The 15,002-nt window shown below is 41.0% G+C and overlaps 1 protein-coding gene across 1 annotated transcript; it reads right to left on the bottom strand.

The window, feature by feature from the left end:
• Nucleotides 1-2,031: 2,031 nt before the first annotated feature.
• LOC138619386 (neuronal pentraxin-2) lies at nucleotides 2,032-7,544 on the bottom strand. Its single transcript, XM_069695817.1, has 5 exons — nucleotides 6,741-7,544; nucleotides 5,226-5,664; nucleotides 4,412-4,665; nucleotides 2,854-3,033; nucleotides 2,032-2,407 (listed from the first exon to the last, which is right to left on the bottom strand). Exons 1-5 carry the CDS (start codon nucleotides 7,470-7,472, stop codon nucleotides 2,198-2,200), a joined length of 1,815 nt encoding a protein of 604 aa, XP_069551918.1. The 5' UTR covers nucleotides 7,473-7,544; the 3' UTR covers nucleotides 2,032-2,197.
• Between the last annotated feature and the right edge of the window lie 7,458 nt (nucleotides 7,545-15,002).

The following is a 15,002-nucleotide window of genomic DNA, read 5'->3' as shown; positions in this document are numbered from 1 at the left end:
TGACCGCCTGCTGGATGAGTTTTTATTTCTTCTGGGTTTTTGTCATATTTCAGCCAGTAGGTAAAATGTTTGTTTAAACCTAACAAAATATGATCAGGACCTTTGCAGCTGCAGAACTTCCCTTCAGTATTAGCAGTTTTAATGAATTATTTATAAAGTCTTTGATTATTAACTATAAAATAGAAGCTAAATTTGAAACGGTGTCGGTAAATGTTTGAAGTTTTGAAGTGCTCTGAGTAGATGAGGATATTTGGACCAAATTTGATGGCAACTGATTTTCTCTTACTTAATGAAATGTTTTAATGTCTGCTAAATGGATTGCGACAAAACACGTTCTTGTAATGGATAATTATTCATGGGGCCCAGAGGGTGTATCATGATGACTGATCATCTGCTACTGTGTTGTTTTGTGTGAAATGTCAACAACTATTGGACCGACATACAGTTCAGTACACGCGTTCCTTTATTATACTTGTAATGACTGGTGAGTCATAAAGTACCACCATCAGGTCAAAAGTTAAATTTATTGATACTTTTATGAGCAAATATTTGCTGTTTTTGCACGCTGACACTCTGAGCTAAGATGTTGAACACAGTAAGCACGCATTACCTGCTAACATCACCATGTTAGCATTTACCTAAAACAACCACAGAACCAAAGTACAGCCTCTCGGCTGCTGGCATGGCTCTGGACTCTTCTAGTTAAAGCGTTTTATCAAACCTGATGCAATTATAGCGCGCAGTAGGATGACTAGCCAGTAGTGCGTCCTCCATTCTACAAGAACTATAAACTACACATTAGTGCAGAGGGGCATGCATAAAAATGTATTAGTAACTTTAGTCCCAGTCTTTTTGGTGTCTTACAGGAGTTCTTGTTTAAAGATAGCTGACAGACTAAACCTGCACAGTGCAGCATATTTTGGATCTTTTGTAGTTAAGTTCTGTTTAGTGTCGTCAAGTTGTTCAGTAAGTCTTGAAAGGTGTGTGTGTTTGTCTCGTGGTTTGTTGAGCTGCTTGATTCAGAAGGCACCTTCTCTGCACAGCAGTGAGTCATAAAAGCTCTTCAGGGAGTGCTGGTTGAATCATAAATGTGAGTCCGACTGGGATTAAAGTTATTAATACTGTCGATAATGACGGGTGACGAAGTGATGAGGGCTTTGTATTTGTCAGGTTTGGGATTGAACTCTATAAAAAATGAAAGACAAATTCAATTTCACACTTTTATTTACACACTTTTCCAAAAACACAATGATAAAGTTTTAACATTGCCGAAATGTAAGTGTTTAACTGTACAATAATAAATATACAATCAAGGCCAGATTGACAAATTCAAAAGCCGCAGAACAACAACTTTATTACACAAAATGTCAGAAGTTTCAATCTAATTCACTGAAAAAGTGAGAAATGCCACTGATTTGTTCAATGAACAAACTTGCATTAAGAATATACAAAAGTTGGAAAAAACAAGAAACGTTTTCCAATTGTTGAAAGAAGCCCTGTTGCAATAACAAGTCGAGGCAAGAGTCTGTGTAATAATTGTAAAACCAGCAGAGGCTGCAAAACACCAAATTCTGTCCGACAGGATCTTAAGCATTTCCCTCAAAATGAAACATCGCAAAAGAGCAACACAAAGTCATTTTAACTCTACAATTTCTTTGGTAAATTAGCTGTATGTTTCATGGAAACCTTAAAAAAAGAGAATCCAGAATAGCAATTGGTTTCTGAAGAAACACTTCTATGGGTTTCATTCAAACTAACAACGTACAGTTTGTCACTTCACAACAGAACACATCTCAGGTCTCCAAACCTCAGCACAGACCCGACGGTATTTAGTCTTATTAACAATATGACAATATGTCACATACAGCACTTGCACTTGTCTGTTTAAAATAAAACGCAAACTCATGGTTACAACAGGTAATGGCCAGTAACTATGCCGTAAGACCACTAAGCCCCTACACATTATCTGTAAATACAGATTAATCACATTATTTTTTTATTTTTGTTATTTAGGAAGAGTTACTGGTTAAGTTTAAAGGAAGGCATTGACTCTGTGTCTGTAGGACTCGCAGTGCTCATCCTGAAAAAGATGTACAGACAGTCAGACTTTTGTTTTATTTTGCACCTTCTTCAGTCTGTGGTTTGTTTTAGATGATAAAGGTTCTCAGTATGTTCGTCTCCTTCAGTGTGACAGCCTTCAGTGACAGGGGTCAAAGGGGTATTTGGCGACGCCTCCGTGAAGCTCCACCTCGGTCTCGGACCAGGCGACGATGTCTCCCCTGAGGTGGCTGCCGCAGGAGGCCAGACCGTAAATGTCACTGGCGCTCAGGACGTGCGACCACATGTGCAGGTCCGACATCTCGCCCACAAACGACTGAGTGGCGTCGAATCGGCCTCCCAGAGTGTCCTGAGGAGGAGAGGCACAAGAAGGGTAAAAATCGTACTGTTTGACCCTTTGCTGTGGCTTTCATGAGCTCAGGGACACATTCGAAAGTAGTCCGAAGCTGGTGAAACACTTCTGGTAGAAAATGTAAGATAATAAAACAGTTAAACTGTAAAACATGAGCGTTGCTCAGGTCAAGTGATGTTTGGAGTAATATTTGTATGAAGAAGCTCATGGCAGACGAACATTAAATCCTCAAAAAAACAACAATAGAAAAGGCTTTTCAAATGACAATTAATATGCTCAGCATGTGCACAGATTCAGGGACCTTATAGAGGAAAGAACCTGAAAATGACCCATTATTACTGGGTTTTAAATTCTTGCTCTTTCTGGCACATTCTGTACTTTTCATATACTGTAAAAAAAAAAATCTTCCTGCACTAGCATGGAGTGACTCTCTTCGTCTTTACCTGCTCCTGTCCCAGGACGAAGACCCCCCCGGGTTTGATGGGGTGCCAGGGAGCGAGATCGACCCCGGACCCCCTCTGCACTCCGTCCTGGTAGGCCTCCCACTGTCCATCCCGGGTGGACCAGGTCACACACACATGGTGCCACTTCCCATCGCCCAGAGACAGTGGCAATGTCGCTGCCTGCGGAGTGGAGGGTGATAACTATTATAAACATGTCCTGGGATAATGTCTTCTGAATACAGAGATGCAGTTTGTTTATAGACAGCATGAACATGTCAGTCAGTGGTTTGTCTTTTCACTAAGTGAGCGGTAGAAGTATAGAAGCCAGCCAAACTGTATTTATTTTTTATTTTATTTGTTTTTTGTGTGTGTATATTGTCTGTGTTTGTGTGTATTTTTATTCATTGCTCTTATTTTATTTTATCTTATTTTTTTTTCTAAAATAATTATTTTGTATCTATCTTATTTCCTATATCTCACAAGTATTTGTACATTTGTTCATATTGTGTGCACTTTTTTGGTTTTTCTCTTTCTCTATGCTGCTGTCACGAGTAAATTTCCCCCACTGTGGTGTTAATAAAGTTAAATCTAAATCTATCTAATCTAATATTTCTTTAAACAGGCCAGGCCGCATGCCAGGCTGTTAAACTGTTTCACTGCCCTCTTGTGGTTGGGTGTGGTAAAGAGTATACCTGTAACCACACTCAACTGTGATGTCACCGTGTCCTACAGTGGCGCCTGTACAACAGCAGCCAGGTGAGAAGTCAGATCGCTGCAGTCAGCACATTTTCGGGAGGAGTTTAGCTCTTCTTTAAGGTGTGTGTTACCCACAATGCAACTCAACTGCTGTAAATTCAGCCAGAGATTCGTGTGGTGGCTGATGGAGCCTTTAGCTGCGAGCGTCAGGCAGGATGAGGAGGGGCCATTTCTCTCAAACACCACTCATACATATGTTTTACAATTTATTTTCACACTATTAGCCTTCAGCCCCGACCAACACTAATTATAGTGACATCGCATGAACAATAATAAGATCTCATGTAGATGTAGTTTTTTAACACTCCTTCAAGACCTGTAAACAGACTTTGATGCTTAAAATCATTGGAGTTGCATTTTGAATATTTATGGTTCCTAAATATTCACTACTGAGTCCTAAATAGTCATATTTAATAATGATATTATAAATATACAATTAAATTTAACACCAAAGCTAAAAAATTAATAGAGCCTTCCTTTACTGACCTTTAATTGAATTTTTAGACCAATGCTTTATTTATTCATTTTTTATGAAATCATTGGGATTTACGTTTGTTTTTTCTGTTAAATTTGTATCTATTTATGATTTAATTTTCTTATATCTATTTCAATTTATATAATTTTAAGTATTTAATTTAACTACTCCAATCTATGCCAGTGACTTAAATTTTCCTCTATTATTTTTGTTTAAAAAAAAAAAATCATAATTGGTTGATGCGTAGATGTGACATCCTGTTATTCAAACTCCAAGCACCACCCTACTGAGAGGAGAAACGTGCCGTTGTTATTCGTTCTCCCTCACCTTGTCGTCAATCAGCAGTTCGGTGGGGTTGTTCCCCCACTCGAGGAGCACCAGTTCATTGGCCTGTCCCGGTGCAGAGTAGGAAAAAGGAGTTCCCAGTCCAGGCCCCACGCCCGCCTTCAACCAAAGGCACAAAGTCATAGCGAAGATCTCCTGCAGCAGAGTCCTCTTCAGCCGCCCGTACATGTAGTTGGTCCTAATAGGGAAGCTGATCTGGAAGGCGTCGGGACCCTTTGATATTTTCCTACTGGAACCTGTTTGAGGAAACATAACATCGTTCACTTCTGGGTCAATTTAATACCAGTTCTGCTGGGGGAGACTAACAGCATATCACATGAACGTCCTCAGCAGAAAGAGTTTGCTGATTTTGTTTTATGTGTTAAAAATGTCATTTTTCAGAGCGGATTTAAGGACTTCTGGTAAAAGTTAAAGTTCAAGGCTTAGTCTCGACACTGGAAACAGCAGCTAAGAAAACAATCTCACCGTAACCTTTTAGTAAGTGTTCTGGAGTTTTGGATTCGGAGATTGTTTTGTCAACGGATGTTTCAAAAATGCTCTCTGTATTTCCCGTTTTAGATAAAAACTTAGAAGATAAAGACAGAAAGAAAGAATGGCTGCAAAAATAGATGATTACCAATGAAAAAACACATACAATTTTAAAATCTGCCAAAAAAAGAAAACATTCAGGAATTTTTAGGCATTTTGCAATTTTAGTAGCCGGTGTCTCGATCTCTTCCATACACTCGCACTTAACTACTCTGGTTCATGAACGGGAAGCTGACAGATCAGCTGTGATTACTGTTGTGATGTGTACCTGTGAGCTGCAGCTGATTGAGCATGGTTTCCAGTTTATTTGAGTGGAAACCAGTTCGCGGCCCCGGTGCTCTGTATCCCGTGTGTGGAAGGTAACTTTGACTGTCTGCTTCGTTGCTGTTGTGATCACCATCATCATCATCGTTGTGGTCGTCGTCGTGATGATCTGTGTGGTTGCCGCTGTCACCGTGACCAACGTCGCGTCCATCATCATCATCGTCATCGTCGTCATCTTTGTGGTCATTTGAGTGTTCGTCACCATGGTGGTGCTCGTCGTCGTCGTGATGGTCTTCGTCGTCTCTGTGACTGCTGTCATCGTCGTGGTGGTCCAGGCCGCTGAGGGCGGCGGTGCGATGGTGCAGCTGCTGCTCCAGAGTGGTGATCTTCCTCTGCAGCAGCTCCTTCAGAGAGCTGGAGAACGTGATGGATGTGTTCCTCTTCTGCAGAGGAACATGAAAACACACAGGTGAAGTTTTGACAACAGAGCAGTTCCTGTCATTTCAAACAAAGGTATCATATCGGACACATTTTGGCACAACCTTGAGTAACCTGAAGGAACCGTGTAACGTGTGTTGGTGTGTCATCAGCTTCAGAGAGAACTTGTGTATCTTTAATTCCCTCCTCTTTGCCTGCTATGTACATTTTCTACTTTTATCTTGTATTGTCAAACACAGCAGCCAGTTGTGCCTCTCTCACATTCACTGTCTTCCTGTATCTGTCTCTGCTTCGCTTCCTCTCAGGTAATCCAGGCTTTGTCCGGGTGTGTGCCCTGATTACAAGTCTGTCAAGGGAGATCCCAGTAATTACTGCTGATCTTAGAACCCCCCATCCCTCCCACCCCCACACACACGCGCGCGCACACACACACACACACACACACACACACACACACACACACACACACACACACACACACACACACACACACACACACACACACACACACACACACACACACACACACTCTCCACAGCTCCTGACATCTGTCCATGATCATGAACCAGGGAAGAAAGACGCCTCAAAATAACAGATAAATGCACCTAGAAAAGTCCAAAACAGACTGTAAAACATCCAAATATCCACCAGAAAGCTAAATCTGCACAGCCAAACCACTGTAACCTTGTGCCAGAGTATTTCATCTGTGACATCCACCTCTGAGCCGGCTGCTGTTCCCAGGAGCCCACCGAGGGACATCAGAGTGACTCTTTTGCCAAGGGAGTGAGTGGCTTTATGCGATTAAGTAATTCATTGTTCTTTGTCTGAAGTACTTAGTGGACAAACTACTTTGGGATTTGATTATTTGATAAACAGTCTGGTGACGACAGCAATTAACTAGGAAAAGCCATACATGGGCACACAGTACATCACAAGCCTTCATCTGACTCTTTCTAAATTCATTGTGTTTACTTTCACACACTTCATCCTGAATGCACCATTTATGTCTTTCTTTCTTTCTATAGTTTTGCATTATTTCAGCACAAAGTTGATAAAGTTCTCTCTGCCTCTTGCAGCTCACCTGCAGGTTGTCCAGTCTCTCCTTCAGCGCTTGCAGCATCCTCTCCATCTGCTCGGGTGATGATGTGATGTCCCCTGGTGTCACATGTTTATCCTTCCCGTGGCTGTTGCTGCTGTGCCCTCCATCAGATCGTTGCCCCCCCACAGAGGGGTAGTGCGGTGAGTCCGGTATGAGGTTGCTGTTTCCATGGTGACCCTGCTGGTTGCTATAGTGCCCATTGTCAGTGTATGTGTGATGACTGGCCGCTACCGCATGATGTGAGTACGGGTCTGTGCCGTGGTGCTCGTTGTGAGGTGACACCCCCCGTCCGATTCCCTCACACAGGACGAGCTTGGCCGTCAGTTCCCTGATGGTCTCTCTCTGGTCCAGGATGGTCTCTTTCTGTTGGACCAGGCTTTCCCTAAGGTGGAGGATGGTGGCTTTGGCCTCCTCGCTCGCCCCCCACCAGCCAGCGGGAGGTGGACTTTGATGGCCTGGTCCACTAGGCCCTGCTGCCCCTGCTGCCCCTGCTGCCCCTGCTGGCCCTGCTGCCCCTGCGCCTGGACCTGCCGGAGGGAAGCAGGATGGGTCTGCGTCCATGGGAATAGGTGTACATACAAAGCGTGGGTGGGCTCCATAGTCGTAGTGAGACCCTGAACTGGCAGACACAGGGCAGAAGGGGAATGAAAGTACAGAAAACACAACGGGAACGAGGAACAGCTGTCGAGACTGAGAGTTCCTCATGATCTCCATCCACAGTTCAGCCAGAAAGACTAAGAAGCTTGGCTTCACTTCAGAATGTGTGATGCCAACTGAGGTAAAGCTTGAATTGCTGCTGTAAAGGAGGCATCAAGGAGCGAGATTACAAAGATCCCCATCCACAAAGTATCCACATATCATCTGTGAAATAGTTTTTCTGTGTATTTTGTGTTGTCTGCCTTCCTCCCTGAAGAATGGAAGGAACCTGCAAAACAAAATATTGGATATTAGACAAAGGACTTTTAATCGCATCCATAAAGGTTGAACACAATATTGATTGACTATTGATATGAGTGCCTGCACTATAAAGCAGTTATTTTTGTTGCAACTCCATTAGAAAGGTCTCGTCGAAGTTTTATTTCTGGTTTTGTTCATTTGACCAAGCTGATCGAGGCTTCTTGGGTCTTCAGCAGGATGCGACGATGGCTGAACGCCTCGCTGTGACGTCTTTAGCCGCGGTTAGCTGCAGTGTGACCGACTGGTAACGTTGCATGACAAAGGCATGTGCCAAAGCAATCAGAGCTTGTCCAGACATGGATTAGTCCAAATCCCAGGTGTGACATCGTGACCTGAGCTGCCAACAAGATGTTTGATGGGACCTTCAGTGTGAGTTCCCGGCCTCAGGACAGTGTCTTAAAGATACCCTTATTTATTTTTGGAGCATCCCATTAATTAGATGGGTTTGGTGATTAATTAAGTCTTTGATCTGGAGGATGATGTTAAAACAGTATAGAGGACCAGCAGTGAAGCACTGATCCATTAATGGATATCTAAACATTAATGTGAGTCCATGTGGTTGCTTGTTTTTCTTTCTCATGTATGTGCATCATAAAGAGAAGCTGACCTCTCTGTAACTCTAACATGTCCTTTATTATTCAGGGTCGGCATTTTGAAATGGCACACACGTGATATGGCAGCTAAACCTCACTGACCACCTGTTGCTCGCGGTGACCAGCCTCTCCAATGGGTGTGTGTGTGTGTGTGTGTGTGTGTGTGTGTGTGTGTGTCAATACTTTATACATGAATCACTGTAATTTATTAATAATGACACAAAGACAAAACATGCAGTGTATGACGAAGAGCATGTCTGCCTTCATTTAATTTTCCACAAATGCAAAAAAAAATTAAAATAGAGGCATAACTCCTTAATTTTAAATGGAGAATCATCTTTGCAATATGTTGTTGTTTATTTTCTCCAGAGGACTCCACCTTTGTCTCAGACATGTTCTGTGTTCCTGTTGTGATTTGCGGGGCTTAGAGGAGAGACAGATGGTCGACGCACAGGACCGTGTCACACCCAATCTCCACCGTTTAGCCCGAGCTTGATTAACACACAAAGGTCAATCAATTAACCTAATTGAAAACAGTTGTTGTGGTAATTTAGTCAGAGATAAGTGGGCTTGTGTGTGTGTGTGTGTGTGTGTGTGTGTGATCTACAGTGTACACGGGGGTCATGCACCATCCCAGCAACATATGGTCAAGGGGGATATTTAAGCAGTGTGATTAGTCTCAAATTAAAAACTGACAACTCGAGTTACACCTGCAATTTAAGAAACTGTTGATTGGGAAGTAATAAAGTGCTCTCCATTTGTAAACAGAGTCTTTGTAGTTAGACTAGATGCTGTTAACACTGTAATAATCCCAGTAAATTAAATGATCAGTGTCAGCATCGATATTTCCGCTGTGGAGTTCTTGTTGTCTCAACATAAATTAGTTTAACTAGTTTAAGAGTACATCATTTAGCTGTATGTTTAGTGGCATCCCTTCAGTTTGTTGTGTACATTAAATTTATTTAAAAAAATAATAATAATAATAATGCCAGATTAATCAATACTTGTTTAAAAAAAAAAAAAAAAAAAAGTTGTATACCTCTAATTTCTTTTAAAACAGCCACGTTTAACATTCTGCTCGAAATTATGTTTAAAAAAATTCCCAAGAGGTTTTTAATTTTATCCACCACAACAACATCGTTATCATGGCCACCAACAGCGTAAGAACAGTGAGCTAACATATACATTTTCTGATTTGTTTGTCCTTTTTCCTTCAAACTTGAGCCCAACAAACCCAGCCACCTCTTTCTTAAGTAACATCTTTTAAGGAAATTATATTCATATCCCAATAACATGTTTTTAAAAAAATTGCATTTTCAGTGATATTGGTACTTATAAATGGCAGGATCCATCACACCCAAATTAATTTTCATGCATTTTAAGCGTCATATTCCCTCTAAATCAGATTTAAAGGTTAAGTAAAGTTACAGGCAACCAAAACATTACAAATAGGTTTGTGCCCAACATGGCACAGTGTAACTGTTTTCTTTTGCAGATTGATGCATTTTATTCCATATATTAATCAATGACTGAACATATTTTTTTTTAATTAGGATGATTAAAAGCTTGACATTATCTGCATCATACTGGTTAAAGGGTAAACAGATCAGCACTATGGTTGTTGACCTCTTGGTTACACCTCATTGAAATTATTGATAGACACACATCTCATGTATAAAACCAATCCACAACAAAAGTCATCCCAGGGCACTTCACATTTTAGAGTTCAACAGAACTTTACAACATTATAGAGAGGAACCTAATAATTCAACAACTCCCACATGAGCGAGAGCTGAAAGAAATAACTCCCTTTTAACAGGAAGTAATCTCTGACTGTTGGAAGAAAGAACTCCCAGATATAAATACAATTTCCATATATCAATGGTAATAGCACTCTTATAAAGTTCAAATTGGAGTCCTTACCTTCGAGCTTGTGTTTCGCCACTGTGAGCTCATCAGTTAGCCCACCTCCTCACCCACTGATCAGATTGAGAGATTTACTCCAGAGAGCTCAACTCTTTCTATCCCTCCTTCATTGTCTCTACCTCTCTTTTCTCTCCTCCTTCCCTTCCCTCCCTCCTCTTTGGTGATTTTTTTTCTTTCTTGAAAGGCCACACCTCTTTCCCTGTCACACTTTTTGGCATCTTCCTTTCTCTACCATCTTTACTTTTATCCTGACACTGATCTCAGAGATGTATCCTTAATACAATCCAATGCTCTGACAAACTATCAAAACATTTTTCTTTTAAAAGTTTGACTTCCAGTTCACAAATCCTATCTAACAGGACACAAACATTGGCACCTTACCTCCTCCAGCACACAGCTCACCTAGATCTCAGCAAGGGAGTAATTGGCCTGATTAATTCCTCTTCTGACTGACAGCCAGGGAGGCAGCAGCCACACAGCAGATGGCTGCTCTTAGGTCGAAGAAAATCACACACTAACAATAGAGCCAGCATGTTGATTAAAGGACAGACACTTGTACTTACATTAACATAAACAACAGGTCCAGACACAGTGGCATATGTCGGGCATGGATGCTCCTTGTCGAGTCTTTGAGTGCCTGTTTAATGCCTGAATTAACAAAGCAAAAACTAAAACCCTTAACATGAAAGCTCCATTTTATTTTCAAATTAGTGACTATTGATATTACATTTTTTTATTTTATTTCCATTTCTTTAGAAATTCAAAACTCCTGACAGTTTCATGGTTCATTTTGTAACAAAACATTCAATGAAAATGGAGGTTGTAATCCATCCAGAGCAGTCAGGTGGAAATAAAGCTAAAATACAATTACGGCTTTGTGATTGTTCGCCTCCGCCAACAACTTGCAGTTTACATCCATGTCTGTACAGACTCATATGATTTATGTAGCGGAGATGTTGAAGGAATTCAGCCAAAAAAGCTGATTCTGATTACCATTATTTTGTAACCATGACAGTAGACGATACTTCCACTATGGATGCTTCACACACATCTTCAACCCGACAGTTTAAAGTTTGATCCCCAAGATTAGTGTCATGAATTCAGTATTTCACCAAATCTGTAATATGGTGACAATCTGCCCTTCTGCTCCTGAGTGATGGCACTGGATTAGGGCCAGAAAAATGTGCTGCGAATGGGCTTTGTGAGGTCATGCAGACCTTTGACCTTTAACCCACAAATCTAATCAGTTCATCAAGTGAACATTTATGCAAAATTTGAATAACCCCCCCAGGCGTTCCTCGATATCTCGGTCTCAAGCATTGGACAGACAACCATTTAATTTGACCCCTGTTGGAGAATTCCAGGTGCTTGGACAAAGTTCATGCCCTGGCTCCGTGACTTTTACTCTGTCTGTTTCATCATGGAAAACAATGTCTGAACAGGATGTAAAAGCTGACAAAAGTCTGCAAAGCCACCTTCTGAACAATTACTTAATGTCTACAGTATTTATAAAAATTCTTAAATCCTTTTTTTTTAATGTTTTATAACAACATGGGATGGGATTTCAAAGAGCATAAAACTCACTTTCAAATGATTCAAGTGACTGAAATATTCAGTGATTATCAGTACACACACACACACACACACACACTCACACACTATGGTCACAATGTCACACTAGTTTCACCTCACATCACATCATTAATAGTGTAAAAACAATCATGTCATCCACACAGATGCTGCCTTATTACTTGATCACAGTTATTTCAACATTCTCAAAACTCCCTGAGTTAGAACTCAGAAAAAGGGAAAATGCCTTTTATGGCTTTTATACAGACTCACCAAAGTTGTGCACATCCAGGAAAGCTCATGTTTCTCATATTCTTTTTATTTCATGGTGCACTGTTGTTTTCTGTTATGATTTTGACAGATTTTGAGACCACGAGTTTTGTTCTTGTGTACAGTGTGTTTAATGTGACACATTGGGACCTAGGCCAAAATGGAGTAAGGATCAGCTTTGTGATAAAAGACACAGACAAAGACACACATCAAACAAAGCACCGTGTGATGGCATGAAAATAGTTGGAAGATGTGTGGATGACTCATCTTTATTGTTTAATAGGTCAGTGCAGGCCGAGCTCTGCCTATCAATCTCCTTAGCACGTGTGAATTAGGCCCTGAGGAAGTGAGCAGACACAAACAGCTTTACGGCTCAGGTCCAAGGACAGGAGACCACAGACGCGCCAATGTTCCCCTCAACACTCAATCAAGTGACCTCGAACCCCCCGAGCACGCTCATCTGCTGTGGCCTGCAAACTAGAGGCTGATGAGAAGTTACAGATAATGGTTTATCTTTCAAGCATAGAGATGTACTCAGACAACCTGTTCCTTAATAAAGACACTTTGACCTAGTTCTTTGATGCAGGTTTGTTCTGGGAATAATTCAATCTGTGTTAGTGCTAGAGATTGTGCAGACAGGCTATGAGCTGCAGTGATGAGATAAGGGGAATACACCTCAGTGGAAAATGCTTCATATGGACACTTTGCTGAAAGTCTCAATGTCTTCATTCAAATTTGGCTGAATTTCTTTATACACGTTTATCAATGTGTGTTCAGGATTTTTTTTTTTATTTCCTGCCTACCTATTTTGGTCTTCAAGACACAGTTTGACTGTGGTAGTGCAGTTTATCTCTAGTCTGCACTTGTTGCACCACACTGTGCTTATGGTTCAGCCTCGTGCAGAGGGAAGTGCTGCAGGAAGTGATGTCATACTGTCGCCACCTAATGGGAAGTACCTGCAACTGCAATACAAAAGAGCTTCCATCAGACACCTGAGTTTCTTTATATCCCTCGAAAAATAAGTGGTATCATATATGTAATTCAGAGTTTAATTGGCCCTTCAGAGCCATTAAAATAACTTCATAATGTGCAGTTGTAAAGCAGTGGCTCTTTATTTTAGTGTTTCTATTTCATGAGAATAAAATAATACACTTTCTTCCTGTACAATTATAACAGCTCTAGTTAGTATTTCAGAGATTTTACTAAATAGATTGGATATTCAAACCGTGCAATACAGTCATGAAATGTTCCTGAATAGTTACTAGGCGACACAGGCTAACAAGTTAATATTAAAGCAACTCTGTGAAAATCATCCTTTGTGATTAATATGTTTAATTATTTTCTTACAGTGTCTTATTTTAAATTGATTTTTACTTTAAGATGCATTCATTGGTTTGTATTTTACAGTGAAACAAATGACAAGAGATATTATAAATTTTTGCAGCTATATGGAGCTTTTTAGTCTCTTATAACTTATTTTTTGAGTTTGTCTATGATTGATTTGCTGTATGTTGCCATATGATTGAGACTTGGTGCTCTATTTAAACCTGTGTCCAACAGCAGAGACAAGCGTTGGTTACCTATGTAGCAACAAACATCAGCAAAAACAAGATTAACGACTAGCTGGTGACGCAACGAAGTGGTTTTCTTGGGAGTTGATGGAGTTTAAAAAAGCTATGAGGAAATTGGTCACTGGACTTACATTTACCAGATTATCAAGACTCTTCGGTGATGAAAACATCTCACGTAACAATAATGTTGGACCATATGAAATCTTGCAACCAAATGGTGCATAACTGACTGCAGCATTGGTCACCGAATGAATATCTTTTCAAGTTCCAAAATTCTCAGGGTCCTATGTTCCCCAATCCAACCCTAACTCTAACCCTAAACCACAATAGCCCATGTCATATTAAGCAAACATAGAGCTGGGAAGCATAAGACCCAGAGAAGGAACCCAGGACCCAGGGAACATTGGACCCTGGAATCACAGGATCTTGGGAATTTAGGACCCTAGGAAGGAACACAGGATCTGGGTAACATAGGGCGGGGGATCATAGGACCTTGGGAACATTGGACCTTGGGAACATAGGAGCCAAGGAAGGAACAAATGATCTGGGGAATGCAGACTTTAGAAATACAGGATGGAGGATCATAGGACCTTGGGAACATGGGACTTTGGGAACTTAAAACTCTGGGGGGGACAAAGGATCTAAGGAACATGGGACCTTGGGGGAACATACAACCTTGGGATCAAAGGACCATGGGAACATATGACTTTGGGGACTTAGGACTCTAGGAAAGAACAAAAAATCTGGGGATCTTAGGACCTTGACAACATGGGACCAGGGGATCAAGGGACCATGGGAATTTACAGGACCCCAGGAAGGAAGAAAAGATCTGTGGATCATAGGACCTTAGGAACATAGGACTTGGATGGTTTCCATCATTTTAAAACACCATGTAGATTGTGAACCTTCAGAACAATTAAACCAAACAAAACGGCAAAAATCCAAGTAGCCTAATTGAAGCCTATAAGTGAGATTATTTTTTTCTTGTGTTGTATGTGTGTTTCTAAATGGCCCTAGTAAAGTACACACTTCAACTTTTTACTCATATGCAGAGTAAATCGACACGTCATCTTAAACTCATTGGAGTTTTTTCCCCCCACCACTTTAAACTCTCTTGTGTAGCCCCTTAATTTCTTATAATAGCCTTTCATCTTTTGCTCAGTTTATTTCAGTAAATGAAAGGGCTGGCTGTCCATGCAGGGCCTCCTCTCTTCCTCCTCCTCTGTCCACTCTCTGAGAATGGGGAGCAGGAATGTGTGATGGGCCGGGTGTATGTAGGCCAGTGATAGGCCTGCCTGTGCTGCTCTGTCTTTGGCTTAAAAAGTTCAAGTCATTATTCTCCTCCTGCTGCTATTCAG

This window comes from Brachyistius frenatus, unplaced genomic scaffold (assembly GCF_029030835.1).
Source record: "Brachyistius frenatus isolate BFR_SWC_R1_liver_20210118 unplaced genomic scaffold, ASM2903083v1 Contig_20, whole genome shotgun sequence".
NCBI classification, from domain to species: domain Eukaryota; kingdom Metazoa; phylum Chordata; class Actinopteri; family Embiotocidae; genus Brachyistius; species Brachyistius frenatus.
The sequence above is the reverse complement of the archived record's forward strand: the minus strand, read 5'-3'. Positions and strand labels throughout refer to the sequence as shown.